Source organism: Physeter macrocephalus, chromosome 2 (assembly GCF_002837175.3).
Source record: "Physeter macrocephalus isolate SW-GA chromosome 2, ASM283717v5, whole genome shotgun sequence".
Classification (NCBI taxonomy): domain Eukaryota; kingdom Metazoa; phylum Chordata; class Mammalia; order Artiodactyla; family Physeteridae; genus Physeter; species Physeter macrocephalus.
In genome coordinates this window covers 38,989,442-39,013,983 of record NC_041215.1, presented here as the reverse complement: position 1 = coordinate 39,013,983, position 24,542 = coordinate 38,989,442, and the positions used below count along the sequence as shown (strand labels likewise).

General features: G+C 41.1%; 1 protein-coding gene and 1 non-coding gene across 2 annotated transcripts in view; one reads left to right on the top strand and one right to left on the bottom strand.

Annotated features, from left to right (window-relative positions):
- The window catches only part of HERC2 (HECT and RLD domain containing E3 ubiquitin protein ligase 2), a 234,930-nt gene that overhangs the window by 74,619 nt on the left and 135,769 nt on the right, over nt 1-24,542 (top strand). The window contains exons 20-30 of the mRNA XM_024117104.3: nt 6,119-6,297; nt 10,556-10,740; nt 12,125-12,280; nt 12,976-13,161; nt 18,211-18,381; nt 18,771-18,874; nt 19,735-19,885; nt 22,253-22,467; nt 22,698-22,830; nt 22,930-23,057; nt 23,149-23,344. Coding sequence (XP_023972872.1) covers nt 6,119-6,297; nt 10,556-10,740; nt 12,125-12,280; nt 12,976-13,161; nt 18,211-18,381; nt 18,771-18,874; nt 19,735-19,885; nt 22,253-22,467; nt 22,698-22,830; nt 22,930-23,057; nt 23,149-23,344 — 1,804 coding nt within the window. The remainder of the gene's footprint in view (nt 1-6,118; nt 6,298-10,555; nt 10,741-12,124; nt 12,281-12,975; nt 13,162-18,210; nt 18,382-18,770; nt 18,875-19,734; nt 19,886-22,252; nt 22,468-22,697; nt 22,831-22,929; nt 23,058-23,148; nt 23,345-24,542) is intronic.
- TRNAG-UCC (transfer RNA glycine (anticodon UCC)) lies at nt 15,814-15,886 on the bottom strand. The gene has a single exon. It is a non-coding gene; the product is annotated as a tRNA-Gly (tRNA).

The following is a 24,542-nucleotide window of genomic DNA, read 5'->3' as shown; positions in this document are numbered from 1 at the left end:
TGGGATCTTCCTGGACCGGGGCACGAACCCGTGTCCCCTGTATCGGCAGGCGGATTCTCAACCACTGCGCCACCAGGGAAGCCCCGGTCTGTGTCTTTTGGTTGGAGCAGTTAATCCATTCACATTTAAGGCAGTTACTGATATGTATGTTCATATTACCATTTTCTTAATTGTTTTGGGTTTGTTTTTGTAGGTCCTTTTCTTCTCTTGTGTTTCCCACTTAGAGAAGTTCCTTTAGAATTTGTTGTAGAGCTGGTTTGGTGGTGCTGAATTCTCTTAGCTTTTGCTTGTCTGTAAAGCTTTTGATTTCTCTGTTAAATCTGAATGAGATCCTTGTTGGGTAGAGTAGTTTTGGTTGTAGCTTCTTCCCTTTCATCTCTTTAAATGTATTTTCCACTCCCTTCTGGCTTGCAGAGTTTCTGCTTAGAAACCAGCTGTTAAGCTTATGGGAGTTCCCTTGTATTTTATTTGTTGTTTTTCTGTTGTTGCTTTTAATAATTTTTCTTTGTCTTTTTAAAAAAATTATTTATCTTTGGCTGTGTTGGGTCTTCGTTGCTGTGCGCGGGCTTTCTCTAGTTGCGGCAAGCGGGGGCTACTCTTTATTGCGGTGCACAGGCTTCTCATTGTGGTGGCTTCTCTTGTTGCGGATCACGGGCTCTATGTGTGCAGGCTTCAGGAGTTGTGGCTTGTGGGCTCGGTAGTTGTGGCTTGCGGGCTCCAGAGCACAGGCTCAGTCGTTGTGGCGCACAGGCTTACTTGCTCCGCGGCATGTGGGATCTTCCCAGCCCAGGGATCTTCCCAGCCCAGGGATCAAACCCGTGTCCCCTGCATCTGCATGCGGATTCTTAACCACTGCGCCACCAGGGAAGTCCCCTCTTTGTCTTTAATTTTTGTCAATTTGATTCTTATGTGTTTTGGCATGTTTCTCCTTGGGTTTTTCCTGCCTGGGACTCTCTGTGCTTCCTGGACTTGGGTGGCTATTTCCTTTCCCATGTTTGGGAGGTTTTTGACTGTGATCTCTTCAAATATTTTCTCCAGTCCTTTCTCTTTCTCTTCTCTTTCTAGGACCCCTGTAATGCGAATGTTGGTGCATTTAATGTTGTCCCAGTGGTCTCTTAGGTTGTCTTCATTCCTTTTCATTCTTTTTTCTTTGTTCTGTTCCACGGCAGTGATTTCCACCGTTCTGTCTTCCAGGTCACTTATCCATTCTTCTGCCTCAGTTATTCTGCTATTGAGTCCTTTCAGTGTATTTTTCATGTCATTTATTGTAATGTTCATCTCTGTTCTTTAATTCTTCTAGGTCTTTGTTAAACATTTCTTGCGGGAGGTTTTTGACTGTGATCTCTTCAAATATTTTCTCCAGTCCTTTCTCTTTCTCTTCTCTTTCTAGGACCCCTGTAATGCGAATGTTGGTGCGTTTAATGTTGTCCCAGTGGTCTCTTAGGTTGTCTTCATTCCTTTTCATTCGTTTTTCTTTATTCTGTTCCACGGCAGTGATTTCCACCGTTCTGTCTTCCAGGTCACTTATCCATTCTATGTGTGCAGGCTTCAGGAGTTGTGGCTTGTGGGCTCGGTAGTTGTGGCTTGCGGGCTCCAGAGCACAGGCTCAGTCGTTGTGGCGCACAGGCTTACTTGCTCCGCGGCATGTGGGATCTTCCCAGCCCAGGGATCAAACCCGTGTCCCCTGCATCTGCATGCGGATTCTTAACCACTGCGCCACCAGGGAAGTCCCCTCTTTGTCTTTAATTTTTGTCAATTTGATTCTTATGTGTTTTGGCATGTTTCTCCTTGGGTTTTTCCTGCCTGGGACTCTCTGTGCTTCCTGGACTTGGGTGGCTATTTCCTTTCCCATGTTTGGGAGGTTTTTGACTGTGATCTCTTCAAATATTTTCTCCAGTCCTTTCTCTTTCTCTTCTCTTTCTAGGACCCCTGTAATGCGAATGTTGGTGCATTTAATGTTGTCCCAGTGGTCTCTTAGGTTGTCTTCATTCCTTTTCATTCTTTTTTCTTTGTTCTGTTCCACGGCAGTGATTTCCACCGTTCTGTCTTCCAGGTCACTTATCCATTCTTCTGCCTCAGTTATTCTGCTATTGAGTCCTTTCAGTGTATTTTTCATGTCATTTATTGTAATGTTCATCTCTGTTCTTTAATTCTTCTAGGTCTTTGTTAAACATTTCTTGCATCTTCTCGCTAGTTGCCTACATTCTTTTTCCGAGCTCCAGGATCATCTTCACTCTCATTATTCTGAATTCTTTTCCTGGAAGATTGCCTAGCTCCACTTCATTTAGTTGTTTTTCTGGGGTTTTATCTTGTTCCTTCATCTGGGACATAGTCCTCTGCCTTTTCATTTCATCTGTCTTTCTGTGATTGTGGTTTTTCTTCTGCAGGCTGCAGGATTGTAGTTCTTCTTGCTTCTGCTGTCTGCGCTTTGGTGGATGAGGCTGTCTAAGAGGCTTCTGTAGTGTCCCTTTGTTTTTGCTGTTGAGGAGTGCCCCATTGTGTGATTATGGCACTGTTGGTGTATTCCTTCTCATGTTGATAGACCTTCGATGATTTTTGACTCTCTACAGCTGCTCTTATGCTGTGTAAGTCCTTTAGTAAACACGTGTTTTTCCTTTGGGGTAAATAGTTTGAATTAGAATTTCCTGGGTTCTAGGGTGGGTGTGTGTTTACAGTTTCCCAAAGTGGTTGTGCCATTTACATCTGAACCAGCCTGTATGAGAGTTCTAGCCAGTTCCTTGACCTCATCAACATGAGGCGTGTCAATCTTTTTAAAAGCTTTAGCTATTCTGCAGGTAGGGTGGGGTGTTAATTTGTATGTGCTTATTGGCCATTCATAGCTTCTTTTGTTGCTTTCACTGTCATAATAGTTTTCAATTAAAAAACTTACACTGATAAAATTGGATGAAGTGAGTGTATTAAAAATGTTTTTGAAAATATACCTACTTTGATTAAATTGAAAAAAATTAGAGGAAATCATAAATGTAATGATTTTAGGTGCAAGTATCATTCTTTGTGTACCTTGTTATTTTCCAGATAGTACTATGCTGTGTACTTTACTTTCATTTTTTTTTAACCTTGTGAGCCATGTTGATGTTGACAAAAAATTAATCAGTTGATCTAAGAAAGAGATAGAAAATTTTATTCAAGCCAAATTGAGGATTATAACCCAGGGACAGCATCTCAGAAAGCTCTGAGAACTATTGTGTTCATTATAAGTCAAGGCTCAGTTATGTAAGTTATTTGAGACAGAGGGCTGTACGTTAAATGATTTATTATTGACATCTTTTACAGTTTACACAATCCAGATCTAAGCATCATCATGGCCTCTTACAAGACGAAGAAGGAGGGTTTTCTTTGAAGGTGTTGTCTTGTTGATGCTAGGAGAATGTTGCTGTTTATGGTTGAGCAGGTATATTTACTGATAGGGAAGGTTGATCGATGCATAATGCAGATAAACGCTGTACAGTAGGGAGCAGAGAGGAGGCCAAAGGACAGAGAAAGTTTTTCTATGTGTAAATTTTTCTTTTCTTGCCAGGAAATGTGAATTGTTTTTCACACTGAGTGGAAAAAGTTGTCTTAAAATTCCATTTTATAGGCTTGGACATAGGTACCACAGAAGTTTAGTGATTTGCTAAGGTGTCATGACTAGTGAATGACAGGTTTGCTGACTCCAAACCTCTTCCTTTTCTTCCTGTGCTCCATGTGGCTCAGTGTAATATTTCACCTGATGGGAGCAATGACAGCGAACAGGCAGAGGCAGTCCACGTGTGGGCCAGGCCCAAGCAGTATTTTTATTTTTTAAATTTATTTTTATTACTTTAAAACATTATTTGGCTGCACCGTGCGGCATGCGGGACCTTAGTTCCCCAACCAGGGATCGATTCCGCGCCCCGCTGCGGTGGAAACGCGGAGTCTTAGCCACTGGACTGCCAGGGAAGTCCCCCCAAGCAGTATTTTTAGAACCTGTTAATTTAGTTAGCAAATGTTTATTCTTTGCGTCCTGCTGGAGAGTGGTACCTTGAGAGGGGGAGGTGGGCTATAGAGTATGCAGATTGTGATCCCTATGACAATTAAGATGCCTAAAAAAATAGCCAAAAGGCCGTTTGTTTTAAAACAAAAATGTTTTAAAGCTACAGAAAGGCATAAACAGAAAAACCGTCATCATTTAGGAATAACCATTGTTAATGTTTTTCATGTATTGTCTTCCAGGCTTTCAAAAATGCAAATGTTTACTAACAATACTAATTATGATGCCAGAACTGGTCTCAGTGGTTTGTATCTTTTCCACTCTTAAGGTTGCCATGTCTTTTATGTTGACTACTCTGCGATGTCCATTGGTTCTGTTGCTTTGGGGAAGTCTGTCATATGGAAAGGGAATCACTTTTTTTTTTTTTAAACAATTTCCTATTGTTGACCATTTAGGTTTTAGATAGTTTTACTATTATAAATAATTTTTAATTACATTCTTGAAGATTATAAGTCATTGGGTATAAGAATGATTATTAAGAAGAAGTTCTAGAAATGAAATTGGGTCAAAAGCACGCACATTTTCAAGCTGTCTGATCTGTGTCCCTCTTATTCTGAAGAGTAGGTGGCACAGTTCCAATACAACTCCTTAGACATGGTCTTTGTCCCCACACCCCTCAGAATGGGGAAGACTTTGTGTTTAGACTTGTTCTGGCTTTTGCCATTAGAAAATAAAGCCCAGTAGGAAAGAACTTGTGTGCTTTTTCACAGTAAATTTGATTACTAGAACAATGCGTAGTATATAGTAGGTCCTCAGGAATATTGGTTGCATTTGACTGGCAAAAGATACCTCCTTTAAAAGTTTTTTAAAATAATAACATTATTGAGATCTAATTCATCTACTGTAAAGTTCAGTCTCTTAAAGTGTGTGATTTAGTGATTTTTTTTTTTGTATATTCACAGAGTTGTGCAACCACCATCACCACTATCTAATTTCAGAACATTTTCACTCCAAAAAGAAACCCTGTGCCCCTTAACAGTCACTCCGCATCCCCCACTCCTCCCAGCCATTGACAACCGCTGATCTACTTTCTGTCTCTAAAGATGTCCCTGTTCTGGACATTTCATATAAGTGGATTTGTACAGTATGTGGCCTTTTGTGTCTGGCGCTTTCCACTTAACATAGTGTTTTCAAAGTTCAGCCGGGCTGTATCATTCATGTTGTACTTAATTTTTTAAAATCGCTAAACAATATTCTGTTGTATGGATATAGCACATTTTATTTATCCATTCATCAGCTGATGGACATTTAGGTTGTTCTCTCTTTTAAGTTACTATGAATAATGCCGTTATAAACATCTGTGCATAGGTTTTTGTGTGGACGTATGTTTTTATTTCTTATGGGCGTATGCCTCGGAGTGGAGTTGCTGAGTTTTACGGTAACTCTATGTTAAATGTTTCGTGGTATAGCCAGACTGTTTTCTTAAGTGGCTGTACCATTTTACATTCCCAGTAGCAATGTATGACAGTTCCAGTTTCTCCGTATCTTTGCAAATGCTTGCTACTGTTCATCTTTTTTATTACACTGTCCTAGGAGATGTGAATTTCCCTGATGACTAATGAAGTTGAGCATCTTTTCATGTGCTCATTAGCCATGTGTATATCTTCTTTGAAGATATGTCTGTTTAGATTTTTTGTTTATTTTAAAATTGGGTCATTTATCTTTTAATTGTTCAGTTGTCAGAATTCTTTCTGTATTTGTAAGTCTTATATCAGATATAAGATTTGGGAATGTATCCTGCCATTCTGTAGGTTATTGCTTCATGTTTACAAAGCAGGTAGACTCTGCCTAGGTGATCACATTGGGTGTTGTGAGAGCCAGAAGCAAGGGTAAAGGTTTTAGGAACTTCACAGAAGGACGCTGGGGACCATTAGCACCGGCAGCCTGGACACGGGGTTTGTAGGACAAATCGTCTGTTTAGAAACTGAGCAACTGGGCGGCGTGATTTCCAGTGGGTGGGTGTGGGCCACTGTCACCCGGTGTGTGAGTCAGCACCCAGCTAGGCTGTGGAATCAGGGCTCAGCCCAGGGTACCTTCACACCTGCTACTAAGATAACCGGTAACCAGTTTCTGTTTCATGACTTACAGGATATTGAAGCCAAAAAAGAAGCACAGAAGGAAAAAGAAATCGATGAACAGGAAGCGAATGCCTCGACATTTCATAGAAGTAGGACTCCATTGGATAAAGATCTTATTAATACGGGAATCTATGAATCTTCTGGAAAACAGTGCTTGCCTCTGGTTCAGCTCATACAACAGCTTCTGAGGTAAATAGCATTAGACATATTTTAATTAGGAGGATTATTGTTTTCATATTAAGATAGTGAGATCGAGCACTAGGGTCTCAGTGTGTTTAGTTGTTGACGAAGTCCTTCGAAAATCACCTGGGACAGACCTTAGAGCAGGTTGTTAAATGTAGGTGAGAGCAGGGGTTAGAATGTATGAAGTAGAACTGGAGATTCTAAAAGTTTTCACACAAGAGAAATTGGAGTGTGACGTAAACCTAGGATGAGATTCTTAGCCTCGTTAGTAAGCAGGTAGATACAAATGAAAATCATCATGGTAAGGTTGTTTTTTAAACTGGTTGTGTCCTTGCCTCTTTCTGTATGTCATAGATTTATACCTGTTAGTTTCTAAGACAACTTTCAAAAGCTGAAGTAAGCAAAAGAGTGGTGAGCATTATTGTCAAAGGGCTGATCAGAAAGAGGTAAGAATCAGTCAGTCAGAATATCTGCAGAGACTAACCTTGATGAGGGCTGAAGTAGTCAGTCGCTGTTTGCTAAAGAATGTCAGCCTGTGTGGTGGTGTCCTTCAAAAAGAGCAAAAAAGCCGGGTGGTTTCTGAAAGGCATTTGTTAGACAAGGAAAAATTATTGCTCCTTTATGTAACACAACTCTGCTCTGTGTAAATCTGGCTCCTGGTTTATTGTTTGTACAGAGAGGAAAGAGGGCCTGGTGGGTTGGCTTAGGTACCTAAGTCCAGGGCATTGGTGGGCGGTGTACTGGCGTGGGGTGGCCTGCCCTTCACACCTGGAAACACCAGAATTTGCTGGGCACACAGTGAGCTTTTAAAAGAGGAAGTTTTAGAGCTAGTTCCTGACATATATTTTAGTAAATGCTAATAAAAAACCCCTTGTTTCCTATTTTTTATAATGTGGTGATGATTTTTAAAATCAATATTCACACATGCTGATCTTCACTATAACAGTCTGAAATAAAGTGAATTAAGTCAGTGCAGCTGTGGCAGTGACAAGAGCTTGGGAATTGCTCCTAGAAAATTGCAGTTGCGCCTGCTTGTCTAAAGCTGGCCACTGACACCTGCCCGGCATGGTAACTGTGGCAGTAGCAGCAAGAGCAGTGTTTATGTGGCAGAGTTAATTGAGGGTCAGGTGAGAAAATGCACACTGAGTGCTTTGGAGTGAAAAGGTAAAGGTCTCTGGAGAAGTTTTAAAGCAAAAGCATGTATCTCAAGATGTGATTTTCCGTGTTCTTGACCACCCCTTCCTTTGCCGAGGAGGCTGTGTCTAGGCCCGCTGGTGTCACTGGCAGAGAGCCAGTGCTGGGTTCTCTGACCTCGGTCCTGTCTTAGGTTACTGTTCCCATGAGGGGCCAGCTCTCCTGCTTGTTCAGACTACTTGTTTCCTTGGTGTGTAGAGACCTGTCCATCTTAGCCTACCTACCCCTGTGCTGTTCAGTCTGGCGATCATTTGCCACGTTTGCCTGTGGGTGTCCAGTGTAGCTGAGACACTGAGTTTTTATTTTTTTTAATTTTTTTTTTTTTTTTTGCGGTACGCGGGTGTCTCACTGTTGGGGCCCCTCCCGTTGCGGAGCACAGGCTCCGGACGCGCAGGCTCAGCGGCCATGGCTCACGGGCCCAGCCGCTCCGCGGCACGTGGGATCTTCCCAGACCGGGGTACGAACCCGTGTCCCCTGCATCGGCAGGCGGACGCGCAACCACTGCACCACCAGGGAAGCCCCCTATTTTTTATTAAAATTAAAATTAAATAACTTAGACCTGATTCAGCTATTAGAAAACTTGTAATTATGTTTGGAATAACTTGGCCATATGAATTTACCTTTTCAGCTCTGCATTTTTATGAGACTTAAGTGCAGATCAAGTGTTTGCAGTGAAAATTTAGTTATCTGAATTGAGATGTGCTGTATGTACAAAATACACAGTGGCTTTTGAAGACTTTGTGTCTTCAAAAGACTAATATAAATATCTCAGTGCTTTTTCTTATTGGTTTTATGTTGAAATGATAATATTTTAAATATATGGGGATAAATACATTATTAATACTGATTTTACATGTTCTTTTTATCTTTATTTATGTGACTGGTAGACATTTTAAAGTACACACGTGACTCCCTGGCAGTACTTTTCTGTTGGACAGTGCTCTCTAGCCCATCCTCGCACACTGTCTTCTGAACCTTCCTCTTTACTTTTGGTTCCTTTGGCCTGCAGGGAGGAGTTGGCTCCACAGCAGATTTATAATGAAAATGTACCTGTTTGGAAAATACAGAACAAAAACTGAAACATGGAGTAAACAGTACCTTAAAAATTTTTGGAAAATAGAAAAATGCATGTACAACCCTCTCACCAACAGAATGCCTATGCTCCAGGGTCCTTTCATAAGCATAGATGATGTGCCCCTCCCTGTGCAGAGATAGACTTTAACATTTATTTCTTAAGTGTTTGTGACTAAAGGAGACTCAATGTATTGAGTCTAAATACATCTTGGCTGATGCAGTTGTTGAAAAATAGTCTAAAGATTTACATTTTGGAGATTTTGGAGACATTTCATATATTTTATTCTTTGGAAAACAGGTTGGAGAAACTGCAGCTTCCCAAAAGTAAGCCATGAAACAGATTTCAGAGTAACTCTTATGCTGGCAAAGAACCACAGAAAACCATTTATATTTGGCAATAGAGAGCTGTGAAGATTTCTAAATTAATGAACTCTATCAGAATTACACACTTTGATTATGATTCTGAATTTTATGTGAGGGAAATAAGTTAACATTTGTATTGTATTTTATTACTGCCTTTTGCTCCATCACGTATGGCATAAAACCCAGATTCCAGACCTTTTCTTCTGTTGTGAGATGGTTATCAGGCCAGGTTATCAGGCCGTGGAGCTGAAAGGTGAGGTGGACCGCAGGTGAGGCCCTGAGCGCCCGCCTGCATTTTGCGTGGCCGGGAGTGCTGGGCACAAGCTGGGGTGCCTGCTGCTCTTCCTCCTCGGCTCTGTGGACGTGAGCTGGTGTGTTTCTGCTCCTGTCCTCACTCCACTGCTGTAGTGGCTGAGCCCTGGGGGCTGGCATGACTGACAGAGGTTCCCCTCAAACCTGCTGTTAAGTTAGCAGTCAAAGAAGTGGACCAGAATGCTTTTCCGTGGCCTGGTGCTGTGCAGAGGCTCTGGACTCGCCTCCCCAGTGACAGTGCCAGCTGCCAGCCCGCTGGCTCTCGCCCTCCTGGCTGGGTTGGGGCTGGTGTGGTGGAGCTACAGTGACAGAAGTTCCAGAACCAGGCTCTGCTTTGGCTCTTTAACGTCACTAACTCCCTTCCTCCTTCTGTCCTCAGTACCACGGATCAGACCTTGTTCACCTGGCGCCGAGACTGTCCCTGGGTGGCAGGGTCTTATCTGGTGTTTCCTGTGCCCTCTAAAATCTGCTTTCACACTGACTTTAGTTACCTTTCTCGGACACAAACAGGATGTCACTTTCCTTTCAAAACTGGTGGCTCAGCATTGCAGAATCCAGTGCCAGCAGCCTGGCACTCCGTCACCTACAGTGTCCACTGTGTCCACTCCCCTTCCTTGTTTTGACCACTGGGCCCTAGTTCCTTTGCATTCTGCTCATGGAAACAGAACACTTACTACTCTTCTAATTGTACTTTCTCTTTTCTCCCCACTTACTTCCTGATGGTTCGTGGCTCAAGTTGGATCCTCTGCTACTTTCCTTGCTGCCGTGTTCTTTGAGCACCTCCTACTCTGACCTGTTTTATTTGGGCCCACTTTGGTCTTCCTTCCTGTAGTTTCTGAGCCCTGGGTATCCCCCGACATGGCCCACCAGGTGTTTACTTGAGTAGGTCTGAAGGCAGACTTGTGAGGCAGATGCAGAAATGCTGGTGGGTCTTGTCCTTAAGGATAGTGTCGCATTTATATTTGAAATGCAGATTTGGACAAAAAATAATAACAGTTACTTTTCCTTCCAAAGGTTTGTACAGGAGTTTTCCATCATTTTGGACTGTTCCATGCAACTCTTAGGAGCGCATCTGTAAAGCAAAGGGTGTCATTCTACCTTTGTGTCTTCCGTGTGCCTCTGCTCAGTTCTGAATGAGGTGCGCTTATTGCAGGTGCATCTGGCACACATTTGCGGAAGGAAGCCAGCTGCAGGTCACCTGGGTGTATGATCTTTATTTCTGATTTTAGTTTATGTTGTGATTTTTCTTTTTACAACCCCTCTCCCCCTTTAAAAACAAACATAACTTGTTTAATTTTGCAATCCTCTTTCTCCTGCATAGAAACATTGCTTCTCAGACAGTAGCCAGATTGAAAGATGTTGCCCGTCGGATATCATCATGTCTAGACTTTGAGCAACATAGTCATGAGAGATCTGCTTCATTGGATTTGTTGCTGCGTTTTCAGCGCTTACTTATCAGTAAACTTTATCCAGGAGAAAATGTTGGTCAGACTTCAGATATTTCTAGTAAGTTACTTAAAATGTTAAAGTGTCTTGTGTGTATTTTGGCTTTTTTATTTAGGCTTCTTGACATGCCTATTCTGCATGGCCCAGATGTGTAGTTCTTATACTGTTAGATGCACCAATTTGGGGGGACTTCATTTTGCATCCACTTTTTTTGGACAGATCTTTCTATAGTAGACTCATCAATATTTTTTATTTCATTGTGTTAATATTTAAATTCCTTAGACATGAGAAATAGCATCCTTTATGTTCAGGTTAGTCTTACAGAAGATTTATCAGACTTATTCCATGGGTTAGTTGTGGACTGTTTGAGATTGGCGTAATGTGGGGATGAAATAGTGACCTGATATTTGTATGTCACCCTGGTAAGCTAGATGGGTGTAGTAGGAGGAATGCATTATCATTGAAGGAAGACTGAATCTCAGTTATAGCTCTGGTTTATTAGCTGCTGGACACGGGACTAAGTCTCCTGGGGGCTGTAGATTGCTCACCTGCAGAGTTAGGATAAGACTTGAGGGTCCCTGTGAGAATGAAAATAGGATGATACGTAAGTGCTCAGTTCTGTGTACAACGTAGAGTAGAGCACTTTCCACGAACTCCAAAAGGAGTGGCTGGCTCTTTATAAGGTAGCTTTCTCTGTCAGTGATGGAAAGGTTTGCTACTTTTGTTAATATTTTTGTAGCCAGTATAGTCTAAAACAACTTTGTTACTTCCTGAAAATCGTTAGGCACTTGTAGAGGATGGAAAATTTCAGGTTGAAATCGGTGAACTATTTCAGTCTGAAAGAGGTGACCATCTCAATGTCATAAAGTTACAAGGACTAAAAAGCTGTTAAGAGCCATGTAGGAGGAAAAGTTGAAGATTTTTTTTTTTTTTAATATTTATTTATTTGGCTGTGCTGGGTCTTAGTTGCAGCACGCAGGATCTTCGCTGCCACGTGCGGGATCTAGTTCCCTGACCAGGGATCGAACCAGGGCCCCCTGCATTGGGATTGTGGAGTCTTAACCACAGGACCGCCAGGGAAGCTCCGAAAAGTTGAAGATTTTTATGAGATTGAAAAATGCCTAACTTTTGTTCACTGGGAGTAATTTTCAGGCATTAAGACTTGGACTTAGAAAACATGTATATTGGATATAAGGTTTTAGAACTCTAAGTTATGGCTTTAGCAGTGTATAAAAATCAGTATATCCAAATTCAGTTTCTCAAATTATGTGATATGTGATATAAAAGGAGCCAAGGACTAAATAAGTAAGATTAACTGCTCCCGTTTGAGAAAATTATTGTAGGTAAAAAATGTATAGATGAGAGTAGAATAGTGGAACAATGAAGTTTATTTACAAAGTAAATTTTAATAGTGCAAATGAAATTGTCTAAATCTTCCCTTCAGGTCCTGAACTAATGGGGGTTGGTTCCTTGCTGAAGAAGTACACAGCCCTTTTGTGCACACACATTGGAGATATACTGCCTGTGGCAGCCAGCATTGCTTCCACTAGCTGGCGGCACTTTGCAGAGGTGGCTTGCATTGTGGAAGGGGACTTCACTGGTACTTACCTTGTTTCCTTAATGTGGGCATGTATTTATTTTCGGAGATTGATGAGATTTAAAATTTATCATTTTGTGGTAAACCTGCATGCCTTTATCCCATACATCTTCTACTCCTGTAGCCCTTTCTCCTTTCCTTTTTTTAGTTACTGACAATTCTATGGTTAAGCAACCTGGTGTGGGAGTCACGTCACTGTATCATATACAGTGATACATATAATTCATGATTTAGAGTCAGACCACCATATTAACACTTCAATAATGAGGTTAATGGTAATTGTCTAATTTTATTTCAGCAGCATAAGAATTAGTTGCCCCTTTTAGGACCTTAATAAATTCCTATATTGCTTAATATTTTTTCAAGTTAATTCTGTGACAGAGTATTGAGTGCCTTTTTTCTGATAATAAGCTTAGTTGCAAACACTTAGTTTTCTCAATAAAAGACTCTAGTTAATACTTTTGTGTTGAAACACAGTGTTTCTGAAAAGTATTCTTATAACTCAGAGGCTCTGTTTGATACCTGTATTTGTTTCTTTCAGAGTGAAAGATAAAATAATCCTGTAGAAACATGCTAAAGGATGAGCACTCCTTATTTTGTGACCTATCAGCATTCAAACAGAGCCCAAGCTTACAGACTGGTTTTATAGGATGAGCACTTTGGCTGGAGTCTTACGCCTTTTCCTCTTTTACATGTAGGTACCCTCCTTCCAGAGCTGGTAGTTTCTGTGGTGCTTCTTCTCAGCAAAAATGCGGGTCTCGTGCAGGAGGCCGGGGCTGTCCCTCTGCTGGGCGGCCTGTTAGAACATCTGGATCGATTCAACCACCTGGCGCCAGGAAAGGAAAGGGACGACCACGAGGAGTTAGCCTGGCCCGGCATCATGGGTATGGCGTCTAACTTACAGGCTTACACTGAGGAAAGCTTTGTCCTAGTCTCATCTGTTCTTGCCTTTTCATTTGAAAGACTGTTTAACAAAGGAAGACCAGTTATTGCCACTTTCACTGATGGTAGTGTAAATGGAAAACAAAGATAATCCAAATCAGAACAGATTTGGGTTATATTAAAGGAAAATTTTTCTGTTAGTCATGGTTGTTACATCCTGAATTGGATTATTTTAGAACATTCTGGAAAACTCTGTCTTGGAAATTGTCTCCAGAAGGTACTGTTGAGGTGGTTAGATATGGTCCCACTTTGGAGTCAGACATTAACATGGGAGGACTTCCTTAAACTCGTTGGCATCATGTGACATGAGTTGTGGAATTCCCATAGTCAGCTGAGCACTTCCCATCCATACTGTCTCTAGTGCTTACCAAATTGGAATGAAACTTGTCTTCTCAAAGTTTTGAATTTTGATGCATTTGAATTATGACTTCCTGGGCTCACAGAGTTAATTGACGTTGTGGTTCAACTTTCATTTTATAGGAAAGCTCAAGCGAGGTAGGCCTTTTCTTATGCCATTGTAGATTGTCATTTCTATAACATAGGAGCTTAAAACGAAAAGTAACAGTTGTCCTGAGGAAAATAACCGACCTTAGGATATTGAGCATAATTTTTTATTTTTTAGTATAGCAAATATTTTCAACACGATTCATCTGCTGTTGTGAACTTAAGTGGTCATTTGTGACTTTTGTCTGTTTACTGTATATGATTGAAGGCATATAACTTGATCAGCAGTTCAGACATACTCATTGTAAAACCTTTTTTTATTGTGAAGTGTAACATACACACAAAAGTACTGAAAGCAGCTTTGGGACTGATCCCAGGGGAAGCCGTTTATTAAGCAGGACCCTCCCAAACACTGTCTCTGTCTTCCTGAAAGATTTCCCTCTCTGGGCTTGTGTGCTTGCCGCTCCCCTACTTCTCTTGATCATTTTATCAGATAGGCATGTGCCCCATAACAACTTAGTTGTTTAAACATTCTCATGTCTGTTTCTTGGTGGTTTGTAAGGCGTGTTTTAGTACAGAATGCCAGGCTTCCACAGTGATCGTGCCTCATCTCTGCAAGGCGTGGGAGTTCTCCCTGTCCCTCCTCTGTACCAAGAGATCGCATGCCATTGTTTTCCATACGCATTTTGTCTGTAGGATTGTTGTGCCAGCACCCTTGGGTGAAAGGACCGTTGTGGTCTCTCCTCTGGAGTACCACTTTTGTCTGAATCAGGTGACTCTCTGCCCGTGTCTGCCTCTGAACACAGCTTCGCCCCGGAAATATTGCACTTGCTGGCACCTCTAGTGCACTGTGGAATAGAAATGGTGATAATGGGTGTCCTTGTCTTGTTCCTAGGAGCAGAGGAAAAACTTTCCAAAGTTCACACAGGAAGTATGATGTTTGCTGTAGGGCTTTCTTTGTAGATACCTTAAAATATTAAGTATGTTTCCTTCTGTTTCTGCTTTGTGATGAGTCTTTAATGGTGAATGGATTTTAAAAATTATTTATTTATTTATATTTTATTTATTTATTTTAGGCTGTGTTGGGTCTTTGTTGCTGTGCACGGGCTTTCTCTAGTTGCGGCGAGGAGGGGCTACTCTTCGTTGTGGTGTGCGGGCTTCTCACTGCGGTGGCTTCTTTTATTGCGGAGAATGGGCTCTAGGCGTGCGGGCTTCGGTAGTTGCAGCACGCGGTCTCAGTAGTTGTGGCGCACGGGCCTCAGTAGTTGTGGCTCGTGGGCTCTAGAGCGCAGGCTCAGTAGTTGTGGCGCATGGGCTTAGTTGCTCCCCGGCATGTAGGATCTTCCTGCACCAGGGATTGAATCCGTGTCCCCTGCATTGGCAGGTGGATTCTTAACCACTCTGCCACCAGGGAAGTCCCGTGAATGGATATTAAATTTCATCAAATACTTTTTATGCAACTCTTGATGATTACACAGTTTTTTTTTCCATCCATGTTGTTGCAAATGGCAAAATTTCATTCTTTTTTATGGCTGAGTAGTATTCCATCACATATATTTGGTATATATGTATATGTATATAATATAACACATATATATGTATATATGGTGTATATATATGTGTGTGTGTGTGTGTGTGTATACACACATATACAAACCACACCTTTTTTATCCATTCATCTGTTGATGGATACTTGACTGTTACCACCTTTTGGCTGTTGTGACTAATGCTGCTGTGAATATGGCTGTGTAGATGTCTGAGTTCCTGCTTTCACTTCTTTTGGGTATATAGCCAAAAGTGGGATTGCTGAATCATATGATAATTCCATGTTTAATTTCTTAAGGAATTGCCATACTGTTTTCCACAGTAGCTGTACCATTTTATATTCCCACAGGCAATGCACAAGGAAGGGTTCTAATTTCTCCACCTCTTTGCCAACACTTGTTGTCTGTTTTTTAAATAATAGCCATCCTGTTTGGATGAAGTGGTATTACATTGTAGTTTTGATTTGGTTTTCCCTAACGATTTGTGGTGTTGTGCATCTGTTTATGTGCCTGCTGACTATGTGCATATCTTTGGAGAAATGTCTTTTCAAGTCTTTTTCCAACTTTTTTTTTTGTTTGTTTTTTTGCCATCCTGTGTGATCTTAGTTCCCTGACCAGGGATCGAACCCGTGCCCCCTGCAGTGGAAGTGCAGAGTCCTAACCACTAGACCACCAGGGAATCCCCCTTTTTCCTACTTTTGAGTCAGATTTTTTGTTGTTATTGTAGAGTTGTAGGAGTTTCTTACGTATTGTGGATATATATGATTTGCAACACACACACACACACACACACACACACAGTTTTTTTTTTTTGGCTGCGCCGTTCAGCATGTGGGATCTTAGTTCCCCGACCAGGGATCAAACCCACGCCCCTTGCCTTGGAAGCACAGAGTCTCAACCACTGGACCGCCAGGGAAGTCCAAGAGGTTTATAGTTTTAGCTCTTATGTTAGATCTTTAATCTATTTTGAGTTAATTTTTGTGTATGGTGAAAGGTAGGAGTCCAACTTGATTCATTTGCAATTTAATATTCAGTTCTCCCAGCACCATTTATTTCTAAAGACTGTCCTTTTTTCCCCATTGAATGGTCTTGCCACCCTTGTCAAAAAAATCATTTGACTATATATTGTGAGGATATATTTCTGGGCTCTCTATTCTGTTGATCTAAATGTCTGTCATTATGCTGATACCACACTGTTCTTTCTTTCTTTATTTTTCTTCTTTCGTAGGGTTTAACCTGACATTCTTCTAACTTTTTGAGAAATGATAATTGTTAGCATACTGATGTTTTTGTAATATGTTTATTATGAAAGTTTTCTAACAGAGATAAAAGTAGAGAGAATAATATAATGAATGTAGAATGAAAAGTATTCACATTCCTGGGGACTTTCCTGGCAGTCCAGTGGTTAGGACTCCGAGCTTCCACTGCAGGGGGTACAGGTTCCACTCCCGGTTGGGAACTAAGATCCCGCATGCTGCGTGGCGTGACCAAAAAAAAAAAAAAAATTCCCATTCCCGAAGCACTCCTACACTTTGTATCTGATTGATTGATTGTATTATTTTAAAGCATATTTCTGTCTTTAAAACATTTTCACACACTTCACCTGTTAATGATAAGAACTTTTTTGGGAGAATAAAACCACAATCTCATTATCCTAAGATTAACAGTGATTCATTAATCTTTTTGTTAGTGGTTATTTTGAGTCAGGATCTAAGCGAGTTCTGTATGTTGCAGTTGGGTGATACATACTTGAGTCTCTTTTTCCCCAACAGCGTATTTCCAGGCTCTCCTCTCCCTCTCTTTTGTCATACTGTTTATTTTTCAAAGAAGTAGGACATTTGTTCTGGAGAATTTCACATTTTCTGAACTTGGTTGATTGCATTTTCTTCTTCAAGTCTTAACATCTTCTGTCAATTATATTTTCTGTAAACTGCTGATGATATGTATAGGCTTAATGAGATTCAGATTCAGTTTTGATGGGTCAGAGTGTGTGTGCTTTGTGTTTCATCGGCTCAGAGGCCTGTGGTGGTGGGCGGCCCCACCTTCAGTTCTGTTCACATGGACCAGGGGGTTCACGTATAACGTGTCCTCTGTGCAGTCCCCCAGCAACCTTGCCCTCAGCTGTTTGGTAGCATAAGGTACAGTTTGCACAGGGAGGATGTGATCTCGGCTTGATTCACCACCACCCCACCCCTCGTTAACCATCTTTTGTAATATTAAGTTGGAGTCCTAATGCTTCCAATGGTGACCCATGAGGTTTTCTCTTTTTTTGAGTATCATTATGAACTCATTGAATTTTATTGATTTTATGTTTGTTAACTTTCTTTTTAGCTTTTCTTTTTTCCTAATATATACATTTAAAGGTAGAAATGCCCTCAAACATACATTTAGCTGTATGTCACAAGTGTTGATCTGTAGTATTTTCATTATTGTTCATTTCAGTTGTCTGATTTCCGTAGTCATTTTTTTCTGGGAATTTATGAAATATATTTCATAATTTTCAAATATGTAGAGATTTTTATTTATTTTTTGTTACCTGTTTCTACTATTCATTCGTTTGTTTATTTACTTACTTATTTATTTTTGGCCGTACCGCACGGCTTGCGAGATTGAACCTGGGCCCTCGGCAGTGAAAGCGTGGAGTCCTAACCACTGGACCACTGGGGAATTCTGTTACCTATTTCTAACTTAACTGCATTGTAGTTAGTGTCCATGCTGTGTAACTTGACTTACTTGAAATTTTTTGAGATTTGCTCTAATGCTTGGTATATGGCCAGACTTGCTATTCATGCCGTTCATGTGGTGTTTTTGTTTTTGTTTTTAAATCATTCTGTATCCTTGCTGAATTTTTGTTTGTGGTGATAGTTATAGTAAGAGGTATGTTAATTTCTCATTGTGTTTGTGGATTTGTCTATTTCACCTTGTAGTTCTTTCACACAGTTTGTTCTAGTCATGTTATCTATTGATCTATTGATTCATTGATTTTGGTTTCTGTATACACAGAGTCATTTTTTACAGGTCAGAACTGTAGAAATAATGAGGAAGTGACGCTTATACGCAAAGCTGATTTGGAGAACCATAATAAAGATGGAGGCTTCTGGACTGTGATTGATGGGAAAGTGTATGATATAAAGGACTTTCAGACGCAGTCATTAACAGGAAATAGTATTCTTGGTAAGGCCTCGCTTTTTACTTCATGGTTAGAAGTTTCAGATGTGTTATTTTAAGCAGAGCATTTGGTTTAAAATGATCAATTTAATACTGCTCCAGCACCCATACATTTCAATCTGTCAGTGACTTTGGGGTCTGTCCTATCACAGCAAATTCAGGCACATATGGAAAATTTCTTATCATTATGCATTTTTTGTTCCAACACTTGTTGGAACTTGTTCCAAGTTCTGAGTTGACCCAGACAGCCCTGGGAGAGGATGAGAGATCATATTACTTTGGTAACCCTCACTTTGGAGTTAACCTGCCTAATCTATTTCCCACTTGCCATTTCTACTATAAATGCCTAGGCAAACTGGACTGAAGTCATGTTGCTTTTGTTTGTTATGTTTCAGCTCAGTTTGTAGGGGAAGACCCAGTGGTAGCTTTGGAAGCTGCTTTGCAATTTGAAGACACACGGGAATCAATGCATGCCTTCTGTGTTGGCCAGTATCTGGAGGTGAGGCTGTGTGCAGCGAGCACCAAGGTGGACTTCAGTGGAGACCCTCTCTGGATATTTCTGAGAAGTGGTTTTTGCCCTGAAATATTGCTGGTTGGATCTTTTCGGGGAGGGGGTCATTATTAAGTGATAAACACAAAGATCTTTTAGAGATTTTTTTTCATAAATCAGTTTACATTTATTCATGTAGTTTATGATGTATTGGCCTTGAAAAATTATTTTAAAATTGTTAATTTGTAAGAAACATAGAACTTGTTACACACACACACAAAAAGAGGTTAACTTTTTGTCTTTACAATTTTATTGTAATCCTATGTAGAAATTTGGAAGGACTTACCATCTTGAGATATATATTTTTGGGGAGGAACTGTTTAGTAGCATAATTTTTTAGAATAGAAATATGTCCATTCTATATATTCATTAGCATTGGGATTCATATATTGGGATTGGCTTTCCAGATACGGATACAGAGGTAATAAAATTTATTAAGTTATGCCTCAAGGGTAATGTTTGAAGCATTTTATGAAGGGAAAAATTAACTTTGTTTATAAATTGTCATGTGGCTGGCAACATTTAAGATTATTTTCATTAAATCCCTTTCTTTTCTAACTTCTATTTGATTCCCTAAGGAATTTTCTAGCCAAGTGGTTTATCCTTGCTTTGGATTTTCTACCAGACTTAGGCATATACTGTCTGCTTTATATCTTCTGTTATTTTGGTAGCAGCCTGATCTCACTATTATAGGATATAGTCTTTATCATGGCAGTATGTCTTGTTTAAGGATAAAGCCGTTGGTCTTCTTGGTTTAATGTTAATTAACCCTGTTTTCTCATACTGATGATGAAATTTATCTTTTGCAGCCTGACCAAGAAATTGTTACCATACCAGATTTGGGAAGTCTGTCTTCACCCCTTATAGACACTGAAAGAAATCTGGGCCTACTCCTTGGGTTACACGCTTCCTATTTAGCTATGAGCACACCGCTATCTCCAGTTGAAGTCGAATGCGCCAGTAAGAAAAATTTTGTTTTCTGCTAACAGATTAGCAGGTTATTTTAGCTGAGCTGTAAGTGCCACTGAGAATAGAACAGGAAGAATCAACACAGTTATTGGTGAGGAAAAATAAGGATAGTGAGACTAAACCAGTTAATAGAAATAGCTGTGAGCGGCTTTCATTTGTGCTCACGATCTGTGGCAGCACAGGAAGCTAACAGGTATGTAGGAATGTTGGGCCTGTGCGTGGTCTCACTTCTGCATCCTCTAACAGATCGGCTCAACTCGACTGTCATCTCCCTGTGTGCCTAGAAATCCACGTGATGTGGATTGGCTTTTCCTCTTAGGAATGCTGTTCTGTTTGAGCATTGCGTTTTTACCAGACTCAAAGCCAGTACGTTTTGGGATGGTAGCCTTTGTAACCACCTAAAGTATTACATTTTCTCCATATCCCATATGATAGGTTTAAATATCTCTTCACATATTTGTGCATTTCTCCGTCTTTCCACCGACTATCCAACAAGCATCTGTCGAGTAATTTCTCATGTGAATTACCATGTTAGTCTCTGAGGGTGTAGTAGGTGTAGAATTAGGTGCACCTCTGCCCTCAGGTGCTTCCTGTGTGATGATGAGCCAGACATGATAAGCAGGTTAGGTTGGATGGTGGTAGAGGATAAAATGGAGACATTTGTAAGTGGTTTGGGAAGTGGGGAGGGGGTGGAGGGAAGGACTTCATGGAGGTGGAGCCATTCTGAAATTGGAGTCCCAGCAGACTGGGTGTGTGAGGGCATCATTGAGAAAGTCAGCTTCGAGCTGCTTGTGTATGTATAGGGTCGGGGGAGAAGGCTAGTGGGCAGGGATGTTCATGGTGCCTGCTCAGCCTGCCTTCTGGAGCACACCCTTGGTGTATGTGCTGGGTGCTTTGCTGTCTGCAGAGCCTCTAAGACAGTGGACTTTTCTTCCTCTGAAGACCTGTAGGGGACTTACCTGGTGGCACAGTGGTTAAGAATCCGCCTGCCAATGCGGGGGACACGGGTGCGAGCCCTGGTCCGGGAAGATCCCACATGCCGCGGAGCAACTAAGCCCGTGTGCCACAACTGCTGAGCCCCCGTTCTAGAGCCTGCGAGCCACAACTACTGAGACCGAGTGCTGTAACTACTGAAGCCCGCACCCCCTAGAGCCCATGCTCTGCAACAGGAGAAGCCACTGCAATGAGAAGCCTGTGCACCGCAACGAAGAGTAGCCTCCGCTCGCTGCAACTAGAGAAAGCCTGCGCAGCAATGAAGACCCAATGCAGCCAAAAAAAAACAACAACAACAACAAAAAAAAAAAAACAAAAAAAAGAAATAAATTTATTAAAAAAAAAAAGACAAGAGGGAGTTCTAAATAGAGAGGTTCAGGGAGGGTCTGATCACATTTGTGTTTTAGAAGAATTAATGTGGCACTTTGATGAATGCTCCTGAATGCTCTAAAATCTAAATTTCCAGTGGAAGAACATTGAGTGCATCCCAGATTTGATTGCTTGTGTTTTGGAGGAATATTTTGATAGCACAGTTATTGAAAAAAAATCTGTAGTTATGTAAAAACTGATTATTCTTTGGTGAATCTCACTTATAGCAGTTATAATGAGTATCCCTGTTTGCACTGATGGGTGGCATGTTCTTATGGGGTCTGACCTGTGCCTCAACACAGGTCTCCTTTATAGCCTACTGGATCTCAGGTTTCCAAGTATCCATTGCTTATTTAAAGATCTTGTGTTGTATGTTCAGTAGTCTCTTATTACTATTAATTGATTAATGCTCTAGGGAGACATGCTGCCCTGAGCATGTTTTTCTTTATGGAACCCTTCACACGTGCTGTTCTCCTGCCTGGATGCTCAGCGTCCTGGTCTTCATCCAGATCACAGCAAATTCCTTACCGTCCCTCCGAATAGTCGGGGGCTTCTTGCTTCACGGTCATTCCCCTGTAGTACTTGTAGCCTGTGGTTATCCCAGTTGAAATCGGTGATTACTTGTGTAAGTGGTGCCTCAGTGCTCTTCTCCCCGTTAGAAGGCATAGCTCTAGTCTTCACATGGTTTCTGTGGAACTGGACCAGCTCCGTGTTTGAGCAGGTATCCGGTAAATGTTGGACTGGAACTATTATATTGGGTTCTGATACCATGCTTAAGATGTGTTGAGTAACCAGAAAGTGTTACCTTTTTTCACATAGATAGAGGAATTATAAGCCAATCTATGTAAATATGTTAGATGTGACTTTCATATGAATGATCCTGAATTTCACCTCCTAAATGAAGTACTTAGTTTTCTATCTTTTTTTTTTTTCCAGTATTTATTTCTGAACAGTGCACTCAGGTTTCTTTTTAATGTTTGCATGTGCACTCTCTAGAGTGGCTTCAGTCATCCATCTTCTCTGGAGGCCTGCAGACTAGCCAGATCCACTACAGCTACAACGAGGAGAAAGATGAGGACCACTGCAGCTCTCCGGGGGGCACTCCTGCCAGCAAGTCCCGGCTCTGCTCCCACAGACGGGCGCTGGGCGACCATTCCCAGGCATTCCTGCAAGCCATTGCTGACAATAACATTCAGGACCACAACGTGAAGGTGAGTGAGGCCCGCCCACACTGAGTGTCCTTGGTTTACCTTAGGACTTTGACTTGTGAACACCTTAGCACAGACTTTGTTTACCTATTATTTGGAGGGCTGGTTTTGAGGTAAGAGGCTGGTTCAGTTCAATGTCTGGTGAGGTTTTAGAAGCTACGGCACTTAGTTTAGAATGCATGACGATGTTGTGAGGTTGCCTCTGAAGTTACCTCCAGCTGTTTCTGTTGCAGGACTTTCTGTGTCAGATAGAAAGGTACTGTAGGCAGTGCCACTTGACCACACCCATCACCTTTCCTCCTGAGCATCCTGTGGAGGAGGTTGGCCGCTTGCTGTTATGCTGCCTCTTAAAACATGAAGATTTAGGTATGACGCTCAGTATTTTAGCTGTACTGTAGATCTTTCAACTGACATTTAGTACACATTCATTCCTACCCTGCCCTTTCTTTTAAATATCTTTTACAGGTCACGTGGCATTATCTTTAGTTTATGCAGGTACACTTGGTATTGAGCAAGTAAAGCACAGAACGTTGCCTAAATCAGTGGTGGATGTTTGTAGAGTTGTCTACCAAGCAAAATGCTCACTCATTAAGGTAAACAGATTTTGATTTTCTTTCTTCTGTGCTTTTGGACAGTTGGCAAAGTATTTGTTGTTAAGTTGTTCTTTCATATTTAACTTTGTAGACACATCAAGAACAGGGCCGTTCTTACAAGGAGGTCTGTGCCCCGGTCATTGAACGTTTGAGGTTTCTCTTTAATGAACTGAGGCCTGCAGTTTGTAATGACCTCTCTATAATGTCCAAGTTTAAACTGTTAAGTTCTTTGCCCCGTTGGAGGAGGATAGCTCAGAAGATAATTCGAGAACGAAGGAAGAAGAGAGGTAAGAAGGTAAAAGGTAGGAGGATTCTTTCAGAGTGTGTCCCCATATAGGTGTCTGTGGTTGGGGCTGCTGCTCACCAATTGTGGCATTTTCACAAGTGCCATAATGTTTGTTATGTGTATTTATGGTTAAGTGTACAAATCCTGCTTATTTTTCCAAGGTATCAGATGATGATGCAACTTTGGGATTGAGTGTGTTATGATTTGGTAACTAGTAAATTGATGCTGCAAATACTGTAAACTTTATTAAATTGATGGGGAAAAGGAAGTGTTTTTTTAATCACTTGTCCTGGTAATTAGATATATGGGAACATTTCATCTTTCAATAAATCTTGCCATTCTTGTGAAGAAATGTTTTTCTTTGGCAATATTGAGTATTCTGAAACATGGAAGATTGTTATAAAAGGAACCAAAAGAGTTACTGATATTTTCGGGAAGCAACTGTGTAGGGATATGGAAAAGAGTTTTTGTATTAATCAAAATTTGAGTGAAAATACATACTTTCTAATTTGGTCACTTGTGATTATAAGCAAGTCTACCAAAATATCTGATTATATTCTTATGAATTATATTGATTTATTCCCAGATTAGCTTATTAAGCAATATTAATTACTGAGTTTTTGATGGACATTACAAACAATGCCATGAAAGACTAACTTATTTTAGAAGCCATCTTGAATTGATTGTTCCTGAGCTTAAACCACAGCTTATCTGGATCCTGGAGATGCTCTGAATCAGGAGATATGGCAGGAACACTTCTGAGATCCCTTTAACCCAGGTAGCCAGGAAACTCAGAGACTGCCATCTCAGCATGAGAGAGGATGGCCCCATCCCCGTGTGGCCATTGCCTCCCTGGACTCTGAGCTCACACTGTCACCGCTTAAAATTTCTTGATGTTGTGGGTTTATATACTTAATTGTAACATAGAAATAATTAGTATTCCTGGTGCTGTGCTAAGTTTGATGATTTACTGGTAGGGCTCCACAGGACTCAGAAGAACTATTATACTCTTAGTTGTTACTGTGAAAGGGTACAGATAAAAATTAGCAAAAGGAGAGGTGCATGGAGGGAAATCCAAAGGAAACCGGGTCCGGACTTCCAGTGTTCCCTCCAGTGAATCACACAGGGTCGTGCTTGGTTCTCTCAGCAGTGACGTGTGACACGCGTGAAGGACTGTCAGTCAGGGATGCTCACCTGAA